The following is a 25,431-nucleotide window of genomic DNA, read 5'->3' as shown; positions in this document are numbered from 1 at the left end:
GGTTACTAGATGAGATAATTATTAGAATTTAATAATCATTATTACAATTTTATCAAACTGCGTTCCGACCAGACTTAATATAAAAAATCGAGACAATACTATCTAATTTTATAGATCTGGTTTTGTAAATTTGTCATGCTTCTCTAATTAATCTAAATATGAACAGTTTTCCCACATAGCAATTTTACACTCCATCCCTACCAAAAAGAATAGTAAATTGTTGTCCTGATTTTATTAACCACAAACTTAAAATTATTTTTCTTACAAACCCATGTTGATTCCATAGAGAGTGGATAACAAAGGCACCGTATAGAAGACATGTTGTTTATGACTAATAACTGTTTCATACTTCTCGGATAAAATATTAAAATGATCAACTTTCCCACATTAGTTTAATGCAACGATAACCACATGAGCACACAAAATGAACAAAAATCTTGATGAAGAAACTCTTTTCCTAAAAGAACTAATTTTTGGTTTTCTATGATCAACTAAATTTTCCATGGTTGTTTTACACAATTTTTTGTCCATGCATGTTATTACAGTTATTGTCAAAAATATAGTTCAGCTTGCATAATTAAAATGTCGTTATCCATTTCATAATAAGTGTCATTTGGAACAAAATGTACAAAAGAAATGGACTGTAATCCATCCTCCCTAGTAGAAAAAATAATTCTACAGTTAACAAAGTGATAGGACATATCCAAAACATAATTATATATCACAAATTGCAGATTGGAATTTTCCCAATCCAGTGTCATTATCTTGCCAATATATTAATTCCACATCCATTAACCACTTGTAATATTCTGTCAAAAAACAAATTGGCTTGACCCATGCTAAAAACAATTTCTTCTTTCATCCAATCTGGAGCAATTTTTTGTAGCGTTCCTAGTGAAACAGAACAATAGAGGATCTGTCCATTTTCCCTCAGTTTTATATCATCTTCAGCAGATAAATACTTCAATTTAAACGAGAAACCTGCACAAAAATGAATTGAGAGTAAACATGCAAAAAACAAGACCAAATAATTTGATTTCAGTATAAAATGTAAAGAGTACGAGAAACAGCAGCAACTGTTGATTGTAACTAGGGTATAGGGGTTCGGATTGCCTTAAGGCAACATCCGAACTCCTTTAGGACCGGGTCCTACCCTAAACGTGGCCCTATCCTAAATCCACGCTAATACATAACAATTAAATATTAGCATCAAACAACATCAGCGCCCAAAATATAAGGAGGCCGACTTCAAGAAAGGGCCGACCTTAATAAAGAAAAGAGGCATATAAATAAAGATCACTTTGCAAGACAATATCATCAAGTTCAATTAAATCAAAATGCAAATTAGCTCTGCTGTGCGAACCTAAGGAAGAGGGCGAATTATTCAGTTTGGTGTAATATTGTCCAAGGGGACATAGCATATCTTGAGGCAAGTCATTGAAGCATACAAGGACAGATCTGATATGTCAAGATCAGATTCGAGCTAAGTATTGTACTGTTATTTAGAGGAGAATATACAATCTGACCTGTGGGTCTTTCATGTTGGGTTTTTTCCTCCTTGGAGGTTTTCCCAGGGTATGCTTGTTTGTCTTCTATCATATTTCTGATTTATGTTGTCTTACTAAGCTCTGCAAATCTGATTACAATCTAGGGCACAATTTAATGCATGTTGATTCACTAAACTACTGCAAATCTAATACAAACCAGGGCATAATTGAATAAGATAAATCTGATTATCATACCTAGGGTTTAAATTAACAGCAACACCTCTAAGATAAGCTACAACAGGTTTTATATAGGGCAGAAAAATCATATTGAAAAAAATAAATACTTTGCACAAAAATACAACATATTATACAGCATTATTATGCCCATTATTATACAACATTCTTAACATTTGCCTCAAGAAAGCAAGATTCCCGTAAATTTAAATTTTAAATACATCGCAGAAGCAATGTTAGTAGGAAGCAACCCAAGTTTGCCTAGGAATGGTTCTTTTATGCCGTAGGCAGTTCCAAGAGAAAAATAGTGCGCCTGAAGAAAGTGAGATTCCTCATATTTAAATGCATTACAGAAGCTATGTTACAGGTAGCAATCAGCATGGAATTTGTGTGGGATTGGGCTTTCTATGCCAAGCAAAGTAGACGGTACCGAAAGAAAACATTCTTTACACTTGGTTGTATAAATTTAAATGCAATATAGAAGCCATTATGAGTAGGAACCAACACGAGTTTGTGTAGGAACGGATCTTCAAGCAGAGTAGACAGTTAAGGACAACTACCCCTAGCAGGTAAAAGATGTCAACTAGCATTTTCACTGATATAAATTATCTGCTCAATGAACTATAATGCTTGAGAGCTGTAGTGGTTACAGTAGTTATCAATAATTCAAAAATCAGAAACATAAATGGTAGATCATTTCCTGACTCAGTAGCATTCCATTTACACAACACGGAAAAAGTGAGTTAAAAAATGGAACAATACTCAAAAGGTACACAGCAAATTTAAAATTCACAAAAAATCAGTATATATATTGTATATATATCAAGCAATTGTTACTTTTTGGGGAAAAAAAAGAGGATTTACTCGCAAGTTAAACAAAAGATTGAATAGCTAACGAGTTGATCATGAGTTTTTTGTGGTTTTTTGCAGGCTTGACAGCAGGACTGAACTGCAGGTTGAACTGGCAATTATTATTTAACTATTTATTCCCTATCAAACAAATTTGACAGCTTATTTTAGCAGCATTTTTTACATGTATGCATGTCACTACTTAGTCACAGTATTTGAATTTATCCTACAGTAACAAGACCCTTAAGAGTCAACATTCAAAGGATTGATATTTTACCACTCGATTCATGAAGTACCAACACTTCTAACCCATCTCTCTCATTAACAGTTGAGAACTGAAGCCCCAGCATACACTGTAAGAGCATTTGAAACAGGCCATTTGCCCTTGTACAACAGACATTGTTTGAAAACCCTGAAGAAACATTTCAAAAGAGCATCCAAAGATTTTATTGGAAAACTGAAAAGTATAACTCCAGATTCACTTAAATTTGCACGTGAATGCACTTTAGATGACATTATACCTTTACGAGTGTCTTCCAAGACTGGTTTATCCCCTTGAGATAGAGCATATGAGTCCTTTAAATAGACAAGCATGTGAAACATGAATTAGAAGAAATGGGTGAGCATTAGGAAGCACAGAAAATATTTTGTCAAAAACATGACTTACTACTCTTACCTGGTTAAAGATGCTAACTGTTCCACTAGCTGATTCATTGCAAATTTGTCTACTTACCGGGTTAAAGATGCTAACTGTTCCACTAGCTGATTTGTTGCAAATTTGTCTACTCCCTGGCTCCTCAATAATGACATGGCACTTTGAGCAACAATTGTTTACAATCACTTCTGTTTGCACCATTGCCTCTTTGAAACTTGTGGGATTTTTTGACAATTTTTGTAGCCCAGCACAGGGAAGGTCCACAATGCCATCATGTCTTTCAGGCTGCAAAACTACTGATTTTTCAGAAAAGGAAAAGCTTTGAGTGCTAATGTCTTGGCATTGCTGATTTGTATTCTGAGCCTGCTTGTTCATATTTTCCCGGTCCAACAACAATTGTTCAAGCCTCTTCACCTCCTTTACGAGGGACAAATCTGTAAAATCATCAAAACTTTCAGTGACTTGTGATTTCCCAAATAAACCTTAAATTGCCAAATAATCTTTAATATAACGTATTAACACAATCAACACACTCACCATCTAACTCAGTAGTACCATGTCACCAATGAGCCTAAACAGACTGACTGATAATATATATGCAAAACACAGATCATAAGAATCATAGCCCAATAGAATCTATAAATCCTCATGTAAAGATGATATTGCATACGTTATCATGCAAAAACATAAACACAAAACTTGCATTCAGTTCCATAATAATACAAATCTGTAACTCCAGCTTATGCTATCCCAGTTTGTCTTATAAGATTATGGCAACCCTGACTTTAATTTCTGGTGCATTCAAAAGGACTTTACTCCCTTCTATAACAATTAAAACAAAGGAATCTCTTTCAACTAGGAATTATAGTAGCAATATTTTTCATTCATAGCTGTCGGTCTCTGCAACTCTGAACTAGCTACCAGAATGTGAGTTCAGGTATGATGAAATTGGTATAAGATCGTTTGAGGGACACTCCAGCTACAATATGTAGCTGATAAATTGATGTCTGTGTATATGTGTGTAAATGTGTGTTTGCGATTGTCCGTATTGTGATTGTGTTTGTACAAGTGTCCATGTACACACCCTTCCAATTGATCATACCATTGAATGGTTGCAAGGTATTTAGAAAACAATGGATTTGCCTTTTGTAATCAGAAATTCCATTTACATCCCAATAATATTCCCAGTCTGAGCAAGGGGTGTTTGCATCTTCTCCTCGACCAAGGTGCTTTATGTAACATTTCTTAGTTTGTCACTTTTGCAGCTAATGTTTTCCTAGTGAAGCTATTTTCCTTCACATGATGCAGACAACCATCTCCTAAAACTCCTTGGCAGCTGAATTTGCCTCAGAGCCTGCCAACATCCTACATCAGTTAACATATCGAAATTTAGTGGACATATCCAGTGTCACAGAGTCCAATTATTTGGAAGAAATTTGAGATTCGGGAATTTAATTTTTAAGTAAAAAAAATCATTTAAAATTGGCATTACATTCATTCACACTTGAGACTGCTAAAGGCACTTGATCTTTTGAAAACAGTAACTACAAGAATTTTAGACTTTATCTATTTGCAGTTTGTTTCACAGTTCATTATCCATCTTCTCATCCTGTGCCACCCTGCAACAGTGCTGCAGTTGCCATGCTTTGTAGAAAGATAAATTGTACCAGCATCAACCAGTTTAAACACATGATGTCTCCATTGTGCTGCCTGATCCAAAACATGAGCTGTTCCTGGACCAGAGCAAATTTATTCTGTCTATTGATCAGTAATGAGGAGCAGAACAGGCACAACCAGAAAAAAGTTGTTGAGGAAGAAGCAAGGGACGATCTGAGATACCTGAAAAGGTGCTGGCCATCTGATAGAATGTATTTCAAATTAAAACTATAATGGTGAAGTCACAGAGTAGTAGTAATTTATAGATGTATATTATTTAACATTTTATATTTTTATATTACTATAGTAAAGTTTTATATTAGTATATAGTATTTACGTTTTATAATTAAGTTATAGTTATGGGTTTTAAAATTATTATAACATTTCCTATTATAATTTTAAATATGAATATTGAATGTTCGTAAAAAATTATCATATATAAATATCAATATTTCTAATTTTATTTATTAGATAGACTGTTCATTAATAGTTTAAAAATAAAATATATACATTTATATTCTTCAAAATAAATCACAAAATTTTCCCCATTTTTTATCAGCTGATGATTTTTTTTCTGGATGATTTCCTTGCCATACCACCCTGTTCTGGATAATTTCCACTTCAACTTCAAAAAGTGGAACTTAACTTATGTCACTATCTGTTGTGTTTTGCATTCACCACAAATGCACTGACTGCCTATAATTAGCTCCAAATTCCTCTCAGCTGAAGCTGCCTCAGAACCTGCAAATGTCCTAATTCAGTTGCCTCTGTGTGTCCTAATTTAGTGATGATAGCATCCACTTCACATTCAAAAAGTAGAATTCAACTTATCTCAACATTCTATTGTAGCTTTTGCAACAGACAACCAAACATCTCCTGCTTTTGTTTACAGTGTATACTATTTACAACTTGCTGGTGTCAAATCACTCGCTTGAAATTTATAAGGATCCCCCCTCTTAAAGACGACAGGGACATCTTTTTAGAGTCTGGGGTCTATAAGGTTGTTTGCTCCTGCGGAACCCCCTATATAGGTGAGACAGGTCGCTCCTTCATCACCAGAATCAAAGAGCATGGTGCAGACATCAAGCATGAACGCATTTTTTTCAGCTTTAGCTGAGCATTATGCATCCACCAAGTACCACATCTGTTTAGAAGACACTCAAATTGTGTTTAAGGAGGACAACTTCTTTAAAAGGAAGCTCAAAGAGGCAATTGAAATTAATAACAACCCCACCAACCTTAATTGTGATGATGGGTGGAGTTTAAGTCTTTCTTGGCATCACTTATTATCGAGCCTTAGAAACCTCCATCATTCCTCCCCCCCTTCGTGACTCCTCTCTCTGTCCCCCATCTCGTAGTCCTCATTGTGGCCCCCCTCTCCTCTCTTAACCCCTCCCCCCCATTGGTGGTTGACCTTTCTTCTTCATCGGTTTTCTTACTCCTTCTCTGCTTCATTTTCTCTGTATGGCTGGGTTTTTCTTTTGGTGTAGTTTCTTGTGATGTTTGTTTTCTTTCTCTTAACTTTTGATATATATATATATATATATATATATATATATATATATTAATTAGGTTTTGTTGTTTTCAATTTTTTTGCAGTTATATTTTTTTCAATCTCTTAATTGGTGTAGGCGTATGCGTGTAGGTGTTTCTTTATTTGTATGTGTTTGTGTGTGGTTTTTGTTTGTTTATGTGTATGTGTCTTTATTTATATATTTATTTGCATGTATGTATGTACGTTTGTATACATATGTATATAGGTATATATATGTATGTATGTTTGTATGTATACATATGTATACATACATACAGACATATATATTTATTTGCATTTAGTGTTATTTTTATGTATTTATATAGATATATTTTTATTTACTACTTTCATACTTTCTTTTTCTTTTATTTATTCATATTCATATTCTTTTTGTGCATTTGTCTTTGGGCATAGGTGCACTTCAGTTTTTTGGTCTTTGTTTTTTCTATTCTTTACTTGTTTGTTCCATCAATTTTTTGAGCTTTTTGTATTATTATTTTTGACCTTGTGTTTTCCTCGGTCCTCATGCTCACACCTCTTTATATTGTTGCCTTGGTCTGCATCCTACTATCTTTCAACTCCTTAAGCTCTCTTGCATCCTGATGATGAATCACGGAGAGTGATTCGAAACGTTTAGATGGTTAAAAAATTGCTCACACAATCTAATCCAGAAGCTGCATACAAGATTTGAATGGATTGTGGAAATCTTATAGCTTTGAATGTTGACATATTCAGACGTAAATTGGTTCTCAAGTTGCAACATTGGGTTCGACAATTTTTACAAGCATTGGGTCCGAAGCGGTCTTTTAACAGCAATGACATAAAATATTCAGCACATACTTTTTCAAGCAAATAAACAGCTGTGTTGGAAGAGAAAGTGTTGTATGATTGGTTCCAAAGTTTGATCATAAACACCAGCCAAAATTTATCATCAAAGGCTTTCAATCTTTGGCTGTGCCTTGTCAAAACTACAAAACTCTTATATAATAGCACTGTAGCTACAAAATATATTAACCAAGTACCCAAAAGGTGTGCACAACTGACCGGCACTATATGTTCCTGAAGATAAAGTATACAGTCCCTGAACAACAGGTGAACAAACAGATGGTGTCATGTTAAGCAAACACAATCCCACTATAGTAAATAATAAGAAGATAGCAAGCATATTTAAGGTGTATTTTCTGTGGGATTTCAGATAAAATAGTAGATTGAACCCTTTCAACATATCTTATGAACCAAAAATGGTGGAAAAATAGCATTCCCCATAGACATTTGATTTTCACATTAATTAAAGAATTTGAGAATATCAAGTATTTGTTCCCTAATTGGAATGCTCTTGCAAGTCCAAGATGTAGAAACATAAGTTCTAGAATTTATGATACTAGTCTAGAGCTTTTAGTTATAAGAGACAATTTATAATCCAAAGAGAACAGTGCCACTCTTAACAATAATTAGGGTTGACAGCAAATTTTGAATCGGGGCATTTGATGCTGGATGACTGGGGGTGAATTTGAAAAAGGAATGGGCTGCAATTAATGTAACTGGTGCACCCCCAATAAGAATTGTGTAACCCAAAGAGAAAATATAAAATTAGGACTTTTGGCTGGTTCCATTAGCATTGAGAGTTTGTATATCCCCCACATAACAGTTATAAATTAACGTATATGGTTGACCTGAAAAAAAAAATTATATGCATTGTTCCCTATGAATTGTTTCCATTCCTTTGCTTTTGCTATGTATTTTGTAGCTACTTGGCCTTAGCTTCCTTCCAATAGGAACCACGGCCACAACTAATTACTTTGTTAAATGGAAAATTTGTGATTATCAGGTCCTTTGTATTTGACCTGGGTATCAGTCTGGGTCCAGTCTCGGTACTGGTGGCACATGGGTTCGTCCCCAAGTACGCCCAGGTTACACCCAGGCACCTGGGCTATACCCAGCAAGACCCATGGCAGGTGGGGCCAAAAAAGAAAAAGAAAAACTTTTAACATTAATAAGAGAAGGCATTTTTTAGTCAAAAAAGCATTTAGTATGTTTGCAACTCATTTGACAAACACAAAACATCAACTGCATTCTTTTCCTCCAAGCTGCCATCATTGGGTTTTGAAGGTTGCTTCATTTTTTTCAAACATGAGGACTACGAGGGAGTAAGACCTACAATAACAGATTAGAAATAGCTGCACAAAGAAGATTTAACCATCAAAGGTGAGTAAATCTTTCATTTTTTTCAAGTTTTTTTAATAAAAAACTAAGATTTGAAGAAAAAATTGAACTTTTTACGCATAATAATGGGACATAATGCTGATTTAAAAAACAAAACAGTTTTAGTGTTGTTAATTTGTAATATTTTTTATTTTAGGTTCATCTTGAATGGATGGAAGTTCTAGTTCAGTTGCCTAATAAAGTAGAGAGTTCTTTTAAATTTGATGCATCATCACCTCTTTGGCAACATACAACAACGATTCAAATTTCAACAACTTACTAGTGGTGGTGGGGGTTAGCTTTGACATTGTAGCCAATGTGGAAAACAGTATAAGAGCTCATGCTTTAAGTGAAAGCTCACTTCTCCACCATTTTACAAGGAATAAAAGTTTGTCTTGGGCCAAATAAAAAAGTGTTGTCAAAGCAACAAATATTGGTTTATATTAAAGAACAAGAGGATGCCAACATAGCAAATAATAGATCAAAGCCTCTTGCACATCCTCTTACCAAGAGAAGCTTACTTCCTAGTGGCTTATAACAACCATTTGACCCACATCCTTTCATGCCAATGCCACCATCATCTGAAAAAAAAAATGTTTCAATTTTGCAAAACAGAGGTCCATTGCAGAAGACCTTCAAGAATGAAGTGGGGGGGATTGCAGATCAGAGTTTTGCTCATTGCATTTATGGCAATGGGCTTCCTTTCCACCTTGTTAGATCACCTTATTGGTAGGATATTATGATGACCCTTTGCTATACACCTCTTGATTATGTTAGTCTTGGATATGAAAAGGTGTGAACCACCTTAACATCATTGAGAGTAATCAAGGATACATGGTACAAAACAGGATGTGTCCATTTCTGACGGATGGCAAAAATAGACCATTAATCATTGTTATAGCAACGTACCCTAAAGGAGTGATGTTTCTAAAGGCCACGGTGAGGAGAAAGTAAAAGATGCAAATTTCATTGCCAATGTACTCATAGAATTTATTACAATGGTGTGATTTAAAAATGTTGTCCAAGTCATAATGGACAACACTAAAAAATTTAGAGAAGTTGGGTTTGTAGTGGAGGGTACATACTTAGTCACCGGGTCCACCGAATTTCATGGTTGAAGTTCGAAATTCGGCAAACATTTATAAAATGTATAAAGTTCATTAAAATTCGTCGCTAAATTCATACGGAACACATTTTATTAGTATTTTTAAGAACAAAATTCCTCATGCTCGCGGCTAGGGCACAACATATTTCTTCAAGGCGCGACAACAGAGAAACGATGGGTGAGAGGAGATGCTTTACGCGATGAGCTACACCACCACAAGATCACATAGCATTAAGCATGGCGTCGAATGTAAGTCTGCTCAAGATCACAGAGAAATGGTGGGTGAGAGGAGTTTGCTCGAAGTCGCAATGGCCGCCCGACTTAGCTTAACTTTCATTTGTTCCCTTCAATCGCGGCTTAGCTTTCATTCGTCTGCTCTCTCTCCTATCGCGACTTCATCCGAAGATTTTTAAGTTTTCTTATATGTAGTTTTCTTTTCTATAGTTTAAAATTTTTTAAAACATATATTTTATATTTTAATAATTTACATTCATTAAAAAATTAATATTATTTTATTTGTATTAATATTTAATATATTAATATTTAATATATTTAAATTTAATATTTTAATAATTTACATTCATTAAAAAATTAATATTATTTTATTTATATTAACTTTTAATGTATTTAAACATAATATTATTTTACTTTATTTGTTTATTTTTTATTTTTTAATATTGATATTTAATAATAATTAAACATATTTAAATATCTAAATTTAATTTTTAAACTTATCAACTTAAATATAATATTATTTTAAACTTTAGTATTTATAAATTATAATTTTGTGAATATATTACTTATATTTAAAAAAAATTATATAAGGTGAATTTATTGTCGAATTTTTTTTTGAATTTTTACCCTTGCCGAACTTCATCCAAATTTTATGATTGCCAAACTCTAATTCAAATTCGAACCTGGTGACTTAGGGTACATATAGTCACATTTTTTGGACACCATGTGCAATCCACTTACTCAATTTGATATTGCAAAAGATTGGCATACAAATTGAGTGGATCAAACAAATCTACATAGAGGGTGAGGAGATCCAAATGTTTTTGACTAATCATCATACGTCACAAGGCACCTTCAATACCTCCAAGTTGTTGTTGTTGAAGATATATTAAATTTTTTAATATATTATTTATTATTGATATGTGACAAGTATTAATTTATACCATGTTAGGTTGTCGAAACTCAATTTGCATCTCAAACAATCATCTTAAGATGACTTGTGAAGGCGTGAGAGGCCTCAAGTTCTATGGCCATGGACAACCTATGGAGTGTACGGAGGCAATCAAGCACATGAAGAGCCCAAAATGTAAAAGCATTGATCCTACATGATGAGTAGCAGGTTTGTGTGGAATTTGTTTTGGATTTCATTGATCCCATCATCAACAGGATTGCATATGCTGATATTGATGTTTGGGTGAAATTTATGATGGCATGAACTCCATGGTGGAGAAAATAAGAATAATAATGGAAGCCAAGGAACATAACCCAACAAAAACATTTTTCAAAATTGTGGAAAAGATTATTGTTGACCATTGGAACAAGGTGACCACCCCCTCGTATCTCTTAACATTTGCTTTGTTGCCAAAGTATCATAGCAAAGAGATACTTTAATTGCCAAGGAGGGTGCCAAAGTATTATAGCAAAGATTATTGTTGACCATTGGAACAAGATTACCACCCCCTTGTATCTGTTAACATTTGCTTTGTTGCCAAAGTATTATAGCGAAGAGATAACTTTAATTGCCAAGGAGGTTGCTATTAGCTACATGGTTGCATTTGAAAATAAATTTTCAGATAGATATCCAAAGTATTGTCCTGACTCTGAGGCTTGGAATCACCCGATGGATCTGGCTTACCGGCAGCTTGGTACATCTCCAAGGACTAGTCTCGCCTCAACTCGCCCCATAATGGGAAACCTATGTCGTTGGGCTGAGTCACGGGGATACCTTGGACTACCAAAAAAAAGAAGTATGGTCTTGAATGAGTTTGGCCACTATATCTTCGAAGAATGATGATGTTACTACTCTTTGAGACAACTATGGGAAAGATGCTCGTTAGTGGTGGTATCTACATGGTCAAGACTCCATTTATTTCCAACCTCTTGCAATTAAAATTGTCTCCCAAGTACATATCTTTTATTTTTATTTTTCTCATTTTTTATTGAATGCTATTATGCTATATATTTATTTTGGACAAGATTAGACAAAAAAAATAGAGAAGAAAAAGTCACTTATCATGTTTTTTACCTCCCTAGCAGCACCCAAGCAGACCAGAGAATCTGTGCCCAAAAATCAGGAGTCCGAGTCTAAGACTCTAAGAGCCCTAGGTTAAGACTCGGAGTACTCCCCAAAACTCTTCCGGACTTGCCACGGGAGTCAATGGTGTGTGGACTCAGCCCAATATAGGACTTGGGAGTTTGGAGAGTTTTGGAGAGTACTCGTAGACTCATCAAAATAGGAGTAAAAAAACCCTTCTCTTTACTAGCATTTATTTGGCATGATAACGATACAGCTGTAAAAATTGACAAAAATTCACTTCTTCACATAGCACATTGAGATCTGCCATTTAGTATTCCCCCAGGTTGATCCATCAATCCGAATTACCTGATTTTATAATACTGAATTCTAAACTAGATGCTTGCAACCCTTGAAATTTTATCGAACAGCTATCCAAAGAAAATAGGATGTCACTAGTCATTGATCGTCTAATACTTCTCATTGTTTAGTCAACAGTGTGGTATTTTTGAAATGCTACAATTTTATGTTCAGTGACTTGATCAAACAAATGGCACATTGTACCCAAGTTTAGATTACACATCTTTTTCCTGGTCAATCTTCTTCATCTTAAGTGTCATGCATCTTCATCTTAAGTGTCATGCATCTTCATCCTTAGGCTCTTCGGTACTTATTTTTTGGATCATCACAAATGTTTACCTTCATGGCATATTGAGATCAAATGCCTACTCAGCTAGAACCACTTTAGAGGATAGTTCCAGAATTTGCCTCCATTAGAGAGCTCACTTTCAGTGGGCTAGTCACTTTACTCATGAAATTTCTTCCTCCAGACAGTTAAACTTAACATAAACCCTCTTTACAAACATTAATTTGTTATGATAACAATATAGTGATAAATAATTAGAATTGAGTATTGAGAATAATCATACTATGCACACAATTAATTAACAACTGTATTATTTCTGTAGATATTACTATGCACACACATACCTTCAGACTCATCTGACAACTGTTTTATAACATGCATAACTATAGATTGAAAATCACTAGCACTGTTTTCAACATGAGAAGGGTATGGAAATACCATTACTACTTACTCTTTGACCGTTCTTCAAGTAGATGACTCTGGCACTCGGCATTCTGATGCTCAAGGATTTTTACTCTGCATGTGAATTATGTGTTGAGGTATTGCAACTGGAACAAAGAAGTAAAATGATATACAGTTTGAAAGATAAATAGCGCTATATGGATAAACAACCAGGTAAGATTAAATAACGCAGAGAATATACCTGTTCAAAGCCACAGACTCATCAGCCTCTGAACGTAGCCGACTGTTATCATTTCTAAGGTGTTCAAGCAATCCCTCTGCAACTGCATAACAGAATTCAGTGTCAAACTCCAGTTCTTTACAGCATCAATAATACTTTTAAACTAATAATTCTTGAGATGTAAACTGAACAATGAAACTGATCCATAAATGGTATGTATCACTTTATGTGGCATGGATAAGACGACATCATATTTAGTGAAAATGCCACAAAAATTCCTCCAGTGAACTAATCAACTCACAAACAATATATATGCATCTTAGTATCTACACAATTGTTAGTATCTTTACAATTGTTTTCAATTGCAAAGCATTGGGACAAAACTTAAAATATGAATGAAGTTCATAAGTGCTAAATCATGTTTTGTGTATACATACTATTGTCATTTCAAAGATTGCAGATAATACAAAAGCAAATCGTAACAATCCAGGAGGAAACTCAACTTTGGAGGTTAGGTGTCCAATTGTCCCACAGGCCAGGGCACATAAGCAGGCTCATGTTTCCTTTGCTCCTCTTCAGAGGTCATGTGCAGATTCTCTATGTCATGATATTTGTAATGAGTATAAGAATCACACAAGTAGAGACATTTTCTTGGAGATATATAAAAATACATTTCAACATATCTTTTTTAAAAATTTATGCATGTATGGAACTTTCCATATGTGTAATTGCAATTCTGGTTTTATTGTCTATATTTCTTTGACTTGCATTTATAAATCCGTGCTGTAATTCCACTCTGGTTGTTGTAAACATGTATTCACATAAATTACACATTGAACTCTGTAATTTAGTGTTGATCCAAGATGATCCATGAACCTGAAGTACTACTTTTAAGATACTGAATTACAGACATTTTTCTTTACTTCCTCTTGCTGATTGGAAAGGCTTGCTTGTTTGAACAATCAAGCTGTATCACATAGTAACATACCAATTACCAATTACAGATCAAACTTGAAATGGATTATGAATATACAGGAGGAAAAGCTACCTCAGCACAAGACACTCAATGAATGATAGAAGAAAGCATGGTGAGCCCCTTAACATTTTGTCTGTCTCAGATTAAGCCATCATTTAGTAGCTTTATGATGGACACCAAAGGCATTGCCTTCAAGTTGTTGAAACTTGAAAACAATGGAATATATTGGCTGTGTTAGAAAACTTTTTTAAGGAGAAGCAAGGCCGTAATATGCAGGTCTTGTGTACCGTGGCACACCTGGGGAAGTTAGAAAAGACTCAAGTACAGCCAAAGAAATAGCCTTTCAATCAGGAGACCCAAGTTAAAAAAGCCTCAAGTACAGCCAAAGAAAGAGCCTTTCAATCAGGAGACCCAACTAACATTGCATCGTATCAACAAGCATGTGGTCAAAAAATGCAAAGTGATTCCAAAGAGAGGACAAATGTCAGTGGAGGAGATAGCAGACAGCCACTCCATAACACTAATAAAGACAGCAACGGAACTCCAAAGAGAGGGCAGAGCATTCAATCAAAAGAGGAAGAGGAAGTAGTAAATCACAACTCCATATGGTCTAGAGAGAATGCAAATTAGCATATCCAAAGAGTGCAGCATTCCAGTGATGGAGGAGAAACCATAACAACTCCATAGCCAAGGAAGAAAGTGTAAAACTTACAAACATAATGCAACCTTCCAATGTTGGAGGGATAGCACATCACCACACCACCGCAAGCCTTGTGCAAAGAACAATAAAGGACAGCAAAGGAATGATTGAGAAAGAATCTCTGCATGTCTAAATACTTGGAAGCTCAAATAAAAAAGCAAACAAGTATAAGGGCAAAACACGAAGGAATGTGAAAAAAAAGAAAAAAATCCTAGTCTTCTATTATTTGTTGAAATTCCAGAGGAAAGGGTCATTTACATTGCTGGAATCTTCATCTATGCCAGCTATGTACGAAGTGTATAACTGTTGTGGCCATCTGTTGGACAAGGAATGAAATCAGGAAAAGTCAAACTTTGTCCCAAACGCATTGTAGCCATTTAAAAAATTTATGGGCATGAGGGTGCAAAGTATTAGAAATTACATCCAAAGAAGGATATAGCATCCAAGTACATGCAAAGAGAAGTAGAGTATGCATCTTCAATATACAAGACAGCAATAAAAGAAAAGGCAAAGTTCTCCAAAGATAGAGTAATTTAAAGGAATATAATTCAAGTGGAGCTTCTCAAGCACTGCAACTCTTCATTAAATTTGATCAAACCTTTTCAAGGAATATTCGAAGAACCAACTAGTTTTTCTCCAAACAGAGGATTATTAGGTCCAACTCATTAGACATGTACAGTAAGAAGGCAGCAAAGGAAAGGAACCAAAGTAGTTTCACTTGTTGATCAAACCAAAGTAGGGAAAAGGTACAAAAGTAATTCAAATGTTCGTCCATAGGCCCTCTCATGTAGCTTAAGACAATCATGAATGAGTATAATGTTTTCTATATTACAAATTGCAGCAGGAACACATAGTGTTACATACAATCAAAGAGCAAGAAAGCAAGAGGAAAAGAGTAACAAGAAGATGCGAGAAGAAGAATCAAGCTTGGAAACAACTTGTAGCATCGTAAATTGTACTCCCTTACAATTTCTTCCTCACCTAGGCCTCACTTTGGCGTTCCAGCTTCCTATGCCTAATTACAATGTTGATTCTACTCACACCGCATTCCAAACTCACATTTTCATCACCTTTCCATCTCCCCCCTCATTTTGAAGTCCTAATTTTCAAGACCAAGGCATTGGGTGCCCTAGTCCTCCTAATCAGGCCCTAAATTGGGACCTCACAACGGTCATCTCAAATGAGCGGGAAATTTGATCCCGTGTCTGCCTGTTCCCAAAATTCAATTTGTTTTCGAACAGTTAAATATAAAAGAGGTCTACCCCTCTCATTTGAAACCTAACATTTTCAAGAGGCAAAAATTATGATCCTAATTCAATTCAAGTGAGCAAGGCATTGGAGCAGAAGTGAAGTCAAGTTCAACTATTGAAGATGGCATCCATGATCAATGTTTTATGAAGACATCCTACATGAAAACCTAAAACCTTTGTGTGAAGATCAAACAAAATTTGATCAAGGTATACATTATTGTTTCAAGCATTTTAACCTTTCCCTCAAAAGGAAAGTATTTTATTACAATCTTGCATTACATTTATCAATTCAATTTCATGGTTAATTTCAAAACCAAGGTTTGACCTAAGGCAAAACCCTATCCTATTCCCAAAATCTTTCCCTCTTTCTGTGTGCAAGAAACAAGTGCAAAAGTTGTACTCAGGAATTCTGGCAGTGTCGACAGTGACGAACAGGTTCAACTTTCGAAGGCAAAATATTCGAGGACCAGGGCGGATCTATGCTACTTGGTCCCGAAAAATCAGGCCGAACTTTTGGGAACGGGTTCTAAACATATTCTTTTGCCCATATCTCAGTTTGTGGCTTCGTGGGATATCTGTAGTAGTCTATTTGCGACAATTTACTTCAATTAATCATACTTTTGCCCTAATTTCACAATTACATTCCAAATTCAACTAAGAAAGAGAATAATCAATTCCAACGAGTGAATCCAATCAGAATCTCCGTTCTTTCTCCATTAGGGATTGAGCCTAGATCTATTGGGTTCAATCCTCTTTCAATGTATGTTGTGTTAAAACTTAATTTGGTTATTTAGTGGATTTACTTGGTGAAACCATAATTCCCAATTTTCACCACATTACACAACTCAGGCTGATAATAACCATCACAATGACCAGATTGGAATGCTGATTTTTTTTATGCAGATCTTGCTACATACAACAATATGAAGACCGCAGAACGAGTCTAGGATAAAAGCCAAGCCACTAAGATAGTTAAAGAGAAATTGTTGGAGGATCTAACAAACTTCACTTGAGCAATAAAGACTAAACTATCAGGAAAGGAGACAAAGTAGTTCCACTGGTTGGTCAAAACCAAGCCACGAAAAGGTAACGAAGGAGTTTGAATGTTCATTCGTAAGCACTCTTATGTAGCTTAAGACACTCATATTGACATAATGTTTTCTGGACTACAAGTTGCAGAGTAATATCACATACGATCAAAGAGCATCAAAGGAAGAGGAAAAGAGCAACAAGGTGTGAGAAGAAGAATCAAGCTTGGAAACAACCCAGACTCTTAAAAACCACCAGATGACCAGATTGGAATGTTTATTAATCATAGAAGCAATCCATGTTGCATATGGAAAATACAAGAGGACCAAAGCCAACACAGAATGAAAGCCAAGCCACCAAAATAGTTAAAAGACAATCTATTCTGGAGGAATTGACAAATTTCACTAGAGCAAGAAACCATTTCAAGAAAGATCCCTTTAATAGAAGCATTCCAGCAAATTGCCATCAGATCAGTTAAGGACAAAACCAACTCAAGTTAGTAAAAGTTCTCATAAAAAATTCTCAGGTTTACAATAAAGGAGCACATTCTAACAACAGACTAACACATTTATCATTAGTAGCATGATAAGTAGATAAACCATTGCCTTACTGCATGACTCACCTCCCAACAAGACTCTCCTTGGAAACCCCCCCCCCACCCATCATGTTGAGATTAAGATATGATAAACCAAAATAATAAACAAAGCAACCTTTTATTTACCTAATAGTTAATACCATATCAATAACTAAATTGATCAAGAACTCAAACTGAGTTCGTCTGTTCCCTTCCAACCCCAAGGTGTAACCATTGCCCTTTAACTTACCCAAACCAGCCCTTGAGTTGGCTACCCTATTTTTTGGACATCACTTGATGTATTATCTCAATGACCCAAAGTCAAACTCTCCAATAATACAGAAATCATTGTGAACCCCATAAATAAAAAGCTTGTACAATTTCTCACCTATTTGACCATTGTGCCTTAAGATCTTACACAATCTCATAGTTCTCCACGATAGTCAAAAGCCAAAAGAGTCGAAAATGAAGATTCCATTCCTCTCAAACTAGATCCATGCAATAAGAAAAGCTACATGAAATACAGTGTCAACCTTCCCATTCATCAACTCCTCATACCATTTCTCTTCTCAATTCATCCTCAGTAAAAACTTATAAAATTCAAAATCCCTAAAATGATCATATATAAAGATACATATATCATATATCCTAAACTCCCCAATATAAAAGAAATTGTTGCAATCAACAATATGAAGCACAAAATTATCAAATTTCCAATGGCAACTATCTCAAAATCTCACAATTTTGAAGAATAATCCATATACAGAGGAGCCAAGAATGAAGAGGTCGGCTGCTTTTATATTAGATACATGCAATAAGAGAAGTTGCAACTGAGAAAAAGTGTAGATAAATAGATAATTATTAGCTTAAGTGCACAAACATAACAACCAGAAGAAGGGGAAAACGCTTTGCTTCCTTCCTGTTTTTCCAATAGCCTTACTATGTATTCGGATCAGAGATTAGAAAATCGCCTTAAACTCGCCAAACTCAGCAAGTCCGAGCCTAAGACATGCTCGCCGAGTCTCTGGAGCTCAGACTCGGCTCGACAAACTCGCCGGACTCGCTGAGTTGGTGAGTTTGGCATAAACTCGCCAAACTCGGCGAGTCCCGAGCCTCAAACTCGATCGGCGGCAAGGTCCAAAAAAAAGCAAAAAATAAACATTTTAAAAAGCTTTTTCAACTTCTTTTTTTTTGGTTATTCATCTCCAACCCCTAAAAGTGAACTTCATTTCATTCACTTGCAAAAATAGGAGTAAAGTGAGTTGGAAAGAAAAACAAGGGTGCATAGAAGAAAAACCATGAAGGAGGAAGCTCAAGTTTCCTTCAATTTATCACATTGGGGCTGCATTGTGTTTGGATTTGGTGCATCAAGAGTTGGATAGGAAGAGTTTGCAGCTCATTTCAAGCTTGTTGTAAGAGGTAGGATTGTTTTTTTGAAGATTTTTTTGTTTCTTGTATGCAAAAATTCCATTTTTTATTCAGTTATTTTGAAAGTTTTACATTTTCTTCCAAAATCTTTTGTATGTTTGTATGTAGCATGTAGTATGTAGTTGTACTATGTAGGGTTGTATGTAGGGTTTGTTAATTTATTTATTTTAAAAGTAGGTTTTGACAAACCCTACAATTTTTATTTTTTTTAAATTTACAAACCCTACCTTAGTTTTTTTGAATGTATGTATTAATTTCATTTTGTATTTGTAATGTTTTATTGCAATAAACTTCACTTTCTTATTTGCCTCAACTTCAAGTTTCACAAAACTATCCTACAATGTCTACTTCAGCTTCTAGACCCCCCATTAGAAAGGACCCTGCTTGGAAATATTACGAGGATTTTCCAGGGCAAGAAAGGGGCAAACAAAATGTACATTTTGCAAAACAATATTCCATGGAGGTATATATAGACTGAAATACCGTATTTCTGGTGTGCATGGACATGATGTCGAACCATGCCTAAAAGCACTCCCTGAGACCGTACATGATTGTTATGTAATAGTTGAGGAAATTGAAAGGAAAAAGAAGCAAAAGGAGTATCGAGCGGCCATTGGGAGAGAGGCAACTTTAGGAAGAGGGACACAGTTAGGTTGTGTTGGAGGCCCTTCTTCCTTACCTCCATATTGTCCCACTTAGTTTGCTACTGCTAGTGTTGGTGCTTCTGCTTCTACTTCTGTAAATGGCAGTGCCACTGCCACTTCTCATGTTCCTAGCACTAGTAGTTGTAGTGGGAGTGTTAGCATTGGGCCTAGGATTCGTAAATCTAGGTTGGATACCTTCTTTGTGCCTCGCACTACTCCTGGGTCCCAACAGTCGCTTGAGAGCATGGGTTGGAACAAGGAGGTCCATGATGCCACTAAAATGGCAGTTGGCAAGTTTTGGGTCTACGACAGTGTTCCATTCTTTACAGCCAGGGGAATGTTTTATGTTTGATTGTTTTAATTTTTATACTTTGATTCTTCATTTTATTTTTTCTCGTACATACTTGACTTATCTCATTTAATTTATTTGTGACAGGTCTCCTTATTGGAAAGAAATGGTTGATGCCCTTACCATATGCGGGGCGGGGTTCAAAGCCCCTTCTGAGTCTGATTTGAGGGGACCCATTTTGACTCAATTGGTGAATGATGTTAAGGAATTAGGTGAACAACGCCAAATATGGAGCACTAAAGGTTGCACCATCATGACTGATGGTTGGACGGATAGGAGAAATGGAACTCTCCTTAATTTTCTTGTTTCTTCTGCAGATGATTGATTAATTTTAGTTTCATTTAATCATTAATTTTTTATTTTTTATTTAATGATTTATTGAATGATCATTGATCTGGATTTATTTTTTTATTTCAAGGGGCACCGTTTTCATCAAGTCCATTGATGCCTCCACCGATTGCAAGAATGCCACCTATCTATGTGAGCAGATAGAGGAGGTGATTGATGAGGTGGGTGAGGAGAACGTGGTATAGGTGGTGACCGACAATGCAGCAAATTATGTTGCTGCAGGTAAACTTTTGATTACAAACTAATTTTGTTTGCAAATTAATTACTATTTTGTAACTTCATTAATTGCAATGCAACAAATTATGTTGTTGCAGGTAGATTATTGATGGGGAGGCACCCATCTATGTGCTGCCCATTGCATTGACCTAATGTTGGAGGATATTGGAAAACTCCCATGGGTCAAGAGATGTGTAGAAAGGGCAAAAAATGTGTGCAGATTTGTATATAGTCATTCATGGGTGTTGGCTCTTATGAGACAATACACAGAGTAAAAGGAGTTAGCTCGTCCAGGAATCACAAGATTTGCCACAAACTTCATCACATTGCAATCCATGCTTCGTTGTAAGCCGGCCTTGAGACGTATGATTGTTGGTGAGGAGTGGTCTTCCTCATCCTATGTTGCCACCCCTACAGGGAAAGATATGGCAGACTGCATTTTTGATGAGCAAGACTTTTGGGTCCCTTGTGATGAGATAGTGAAGGTAAATTGTTTATAAATTCTACAATTTAACTTTTTGTTTTATAAATTATTCATCATATTCTATTATTTGCTCATTTTTCTAAATTACACAATATTTTCAATTTTGCAGTTTGTTAAGCCCTTGGTGGTTTTGTTGCGAGTTGCGGATGGAGAAAAGCCCGCAATGGGCTACATATATGAGGGCATGGATAGGGTGAAGGAGGGCATCAAATCCATCTATGAAGGAGATGAGAGCAAGTATGGTCCCATTTGGGAGATCATTGATAGGAGATGGCATCATCAGCTTCATAGGCCCATCCATGCAGCAGCCTATTATCTGAATCTGGCATTCCATTTTACCCCTTCTTTCAAGGCTGATGTGGAGTTCCTTAATGGGCTATACTCGATCATGGAGAAGATGGCCCCTGCTGATACTACTCAGACAGAGCTTATTCGAGAGCTACAATTGTTCTCAAATGCACAAGGGGAGACCTTCGCTCGTCCTATAGCCAAAGAAAGTAGGACAACTATGATGCTAGGTAAAAATAAATTGTAAGGCTTAATTTTAATTTTATTGTATATTGTTAAATGAGTTTATGAGTGAGACTGATTTTATTTATTTTTCTCATTTCAAACTCAAATAATTGGTGGAGCTTTTTTGGCCCAATGACACCAAATATTCAAAAATTGGCCATTCGCATCTTGAGCCAACCATGCAGTGCATCTGGTTGTGAGCGCAATTGGAGTATGTTTGAGCACATACACTCCAAGAGGCGCAATAGATTATCTGTGGAGAAGATGAATGATCTCATCTTTGTTCACTACAACCTCCGCCTGAGAATGAGAAAGAATGCATTAGCTGACATCTCTCCTATCATTCTAGATGAGATTGATCCTGATGCAAAGTGGGCCACTGAGATAGATCCTACGGCTGTCTTTAGTGATGATGACACTGATTGGATCGACCAGGTAGATATAGAGGCCGAGGCTGTAGCCATGGAAGAGGAGGAGCGGAGAGCACAAGCAAAGACAGGTGATTCAGAGGCAGATACTGATAGTGACATGGTGAGCATGGCATGGTGAGCATGGCATGGTGAGCATGGCATGGTGTCACGGGGAGGAGCTATGGCTGTCGAATCATCCAAGACCTACCTTAGACCCCTTCGCAGGGGGTCGGGGCTAGAGGGTGCACACTCCTCTGAGCCATAGGCTTGTAGTTGTATTTACCTTTGGTATTTGTGTGGAACATTTGATGATGTTCATATGATGACATGGATTTTTTATTCCATGAGTTTTGTAATATTGTATACATTTGACAATATTTATATATCTATGTTTGTTATTTCCTTCAGCTACAATTTGTGTTTATGCTTATGTGATTGATGTATACTTGTGTATGTAATCAAATGAGCCGAGTTTGATGATGTTATTGTGTCTATAAGGTGTATTCAATAAAGGGTGCATGAAACAAGTTTTAAATCTTTAAAAATCTCTAAATTTCTCGAGTTTTTCACTTTCCCGAGTCTGAAGCCGAGTCTGAGTCCGAGTCCCGAGTCCGAGTCCCGTTTCTTTGATTTGGATAGGTCATAAAATTGGTAAATACTCTCAATTTAAGACAAAGGTCAAAATACCAAGATAGTGCATAGTGCATAACACAAAATTAACAGAGATGTAAAATGATGAAATTAACATGCTTTTTACTCATTTTGGATGGAGCCTATTTTTTGCATGCCATATTTTATGCAGCAGGTCATAAACAAAATCCATTTATTACCAAAGTAAACTCCAGCATAATCTTACCAAGCATGTGATATTTTCTCAAGACGCCATGAAATAAGTTTTAAATTATAAAATAAGGTTCTTTAAAACACTGGTTCTCTAATAAAAACTCATACCATATTTCTTGATCTACATACCTAGAGGAAATATTACTAGATGACAAATCTAATAGAACTACTAGATAATGCTTCTAAACAAAGAAAATGGTATTATGAGTATTTTCTACATCAAATGTATTAAGTTTATACCTAGTGCATTCAGTATCATCAACAAGAAGCTTCACCACCAATAATCTTTCGTGGGAAAAAAATGTCAATTTGGAAAATTTATTCAAGCATATAAAGATAATACACTGATAAAAAAGGCACTCAGATTCAAAACACGTACCATCGATGTACTCACTGAATTTTTTGGCTTGCTGTCCAATATAAGCATCAACCTCATCGAGCTTCCTTGCCTGTATAAATTTGCAAAAACAAGATTATAACTTTTTATAATCAAAGCAACAAATCATATGTAGAAAAACAAACAAGACACAACATCACCTTTAATTTCCGGTACTTGGCATGTAATTTTGAGTAATTCTTGTGCATCTGTGGGAGAATTCAATTTTTCGAGAAAAGTGATGTGATATTAGTTCAATTCAAAGCATAGCAAAATGAAAGACAATTTGTATAGGTCATAAAGCATAGTACACATAATTATAACAAGTTAGAGGCCAAATTAACCTCTGTTATAGCGATTGCAACTCCATCATTCTCATCAAAGTTATCATCATTATTCTGGCACTTTTGCAAGGACTTAACCTTCATACCCAACGTATTCAGGCTGCCATCATCAGCAGAATTGTGGTGCGCTTCCTGCGTAAGGTTGATAGCAGGTGTGTTGGGAACAGAATTGCTACCTGTTTCAACAGCTTCAGCCTCTGTGCGTGGCAACAAAGACCCTTGGGGAGGACAACTTGTACCTGTTAGATCACATACTTTGCTAAGATTTTTCTTCAAGCAAGAATCAGCCATGTCATGATTCTTTACAGTTGAAGATCCAGCAGCGGTGCTACTTTGAACACGACTCCGCTTGCTTTTTCTCACTTGACCACCCTCCCCATCTGAACTCCTTGTAGCTACTTTTTTATGCTTCGTTGTTGTAGAATCTACTTCTACAACAATATGTGCCGCACTACGCTTCTCATTTTCATGCTGCTCATTGCCCAGGGTGTCTTGTAAACCTTTTGATTGTATTCTTCTGCTCCTCCTTTTAGACAGATTTTTAACATCTAGCTCTATTTCAACGGCATTCTCCTTGCCAGGATGTTTGCCCCTGCTTCTCACCCTTTTCGAAATAACACAGTCATTCGCCGGGGCAGTTCCGTCGCCATTTCCATTCTTTTCGACACTGGTGCATTTTCGAGAAGGGGGAGATCCCTGTTCAATCGACCTCTGATTATTACTAGTAGCCGAACAAGAATTTAATATGGATGTAAGCGACTTCTCAACTCCTGCAGACGTCTTTTTGTTTCTCCTCTGGCCCATTTTTGAAGAAAACTACAAAGCATTCAGCTGGATTGCCTTCCATGCCAATATAAAAACCCTTCAGCCCAGCCCAAACCCCTGCACGCAAACGCACAGAGAACGCCCATTCAGCTGAAATAGGGTTTCATTTGCACTTTTAAAGGAATATACAAACCACTGCCAGAAAACCCTACTTTGCAGTAACAGGACCCCTTTTTTAAATATGCTGAGAATGCCCGAATAAATGTGGGGAAGGAAAGATATCTGGTTTTCATTTGATAAGTTAGATACATTGAAAGAAAGAGCAGAAAAACAACTCACCGTCTGATAGCAGAAAGCCATACACGAGGTGAAGAGAAGCTGTGAATACGCTGATGACAGATCGGATGAGCGAGCGAGGGCGCGTTATTTTTTGGTGTGTAAACGAGCAAAATGACAAAAGCTGATTTCACGGTGAAGAACCCATTTTAATATTTGCGAAGACTGGTGCTGCATCATATAAAACCGTAGCGTCCTTTCTAGCCGTTGGCCGAAGAGGATTTTAAACTTAGAATTTGCCGCCTCCTTGCCCACCATCTTTTTTGCCAACTAAGCCTCTTTTGCAACTAAGTCTCTTTTGCCACCTAAGCCTTTTTTCACCTCATTTGCCACCTTTGACAAACTTCTTTTGCAACCTTTGCTAAGCTTCTTTTGTCACCTCTTTTTGTTATAGTGTTTCTAGACCTCTTTTTGTTATAGTGTTTTTTAGTGGTGGAGAACTTGTCTTTTTGAAAGAGAGGTCACAAGTTCAAATCACAAAGGGGTAAGGTATGTATGCCTTGTTTGTAGTGCAGTTAGGTACCTCCTAATCCATCTGTAGACCCATATACAAATTGTTGGCATCATGGACTATAAAAGACCCTTTCCTTTTTCTTTATCTCATTCCT

General features: G+C 36.0%; 1 protein-coding gene across 2 annotated transcripts; it reads right to left on the bottom strand.

The window, feature by feature from the left end:
- Positions 1-574: 574 nt before the first annotated feature.
- LOC131070451 (uncharacterized) lies at positions 575-25,019 on the bottom strand. 2 transcript variants are annotated; one of them, XM_058006005.2, is made up of 10 exons: positions 24,827-25,019; positions 23,723-24,604; positions 23,540-23,587; positions 23,382-23,451; positions 13,260-13,341; positions 13,068-13,132; positions 3,247-3,659; positions 3,092-3,146; positions 2,848-2,982; positions 575-981 (listed from the first exon to the last, which is right to left on the bottom strand). In XM_058006005.2, exons 2-10 carry the CDS (start codon positions 24,524-24,526, stop codon positions 761-763), a joined length of 1,893 nt encoding a protein of 630 aa, XP_057861988.2. In that variant the 5' UTR covers positions 24,527-24,604; positions 24,827-25,019; the 3' UTR covers positions 575-760. The 2 variants fall into 2 exon arrangements, with proteins under 2 accessions (XP_057861988.2, XP_057861989.2); XM_058006006.2 differs by having other exon boundaries at positions 3,304-3,659; positions 24,827-25,017.
- Positions 25,020-25,431: the final 412 nt, after the last annotated feature.

Source organism: Cryptomeria japonica, chromosome 3 (assembly GCF_030272615.1).
Source record: "Cryptomeria japonica chromosome 3, Sugi_1.0, whole genome shotgun sequence".
NCBI classification, from domain to species: Eukaryota; Viridiplantae; Streptophyta; class Pinopsida; order Cupressales; family Cupressaceae; genus Cryptomeria; species Cryptomeria japonica.
This window is presented reverse-complemented; position numbering and strand designations above follow the sequence as displayed.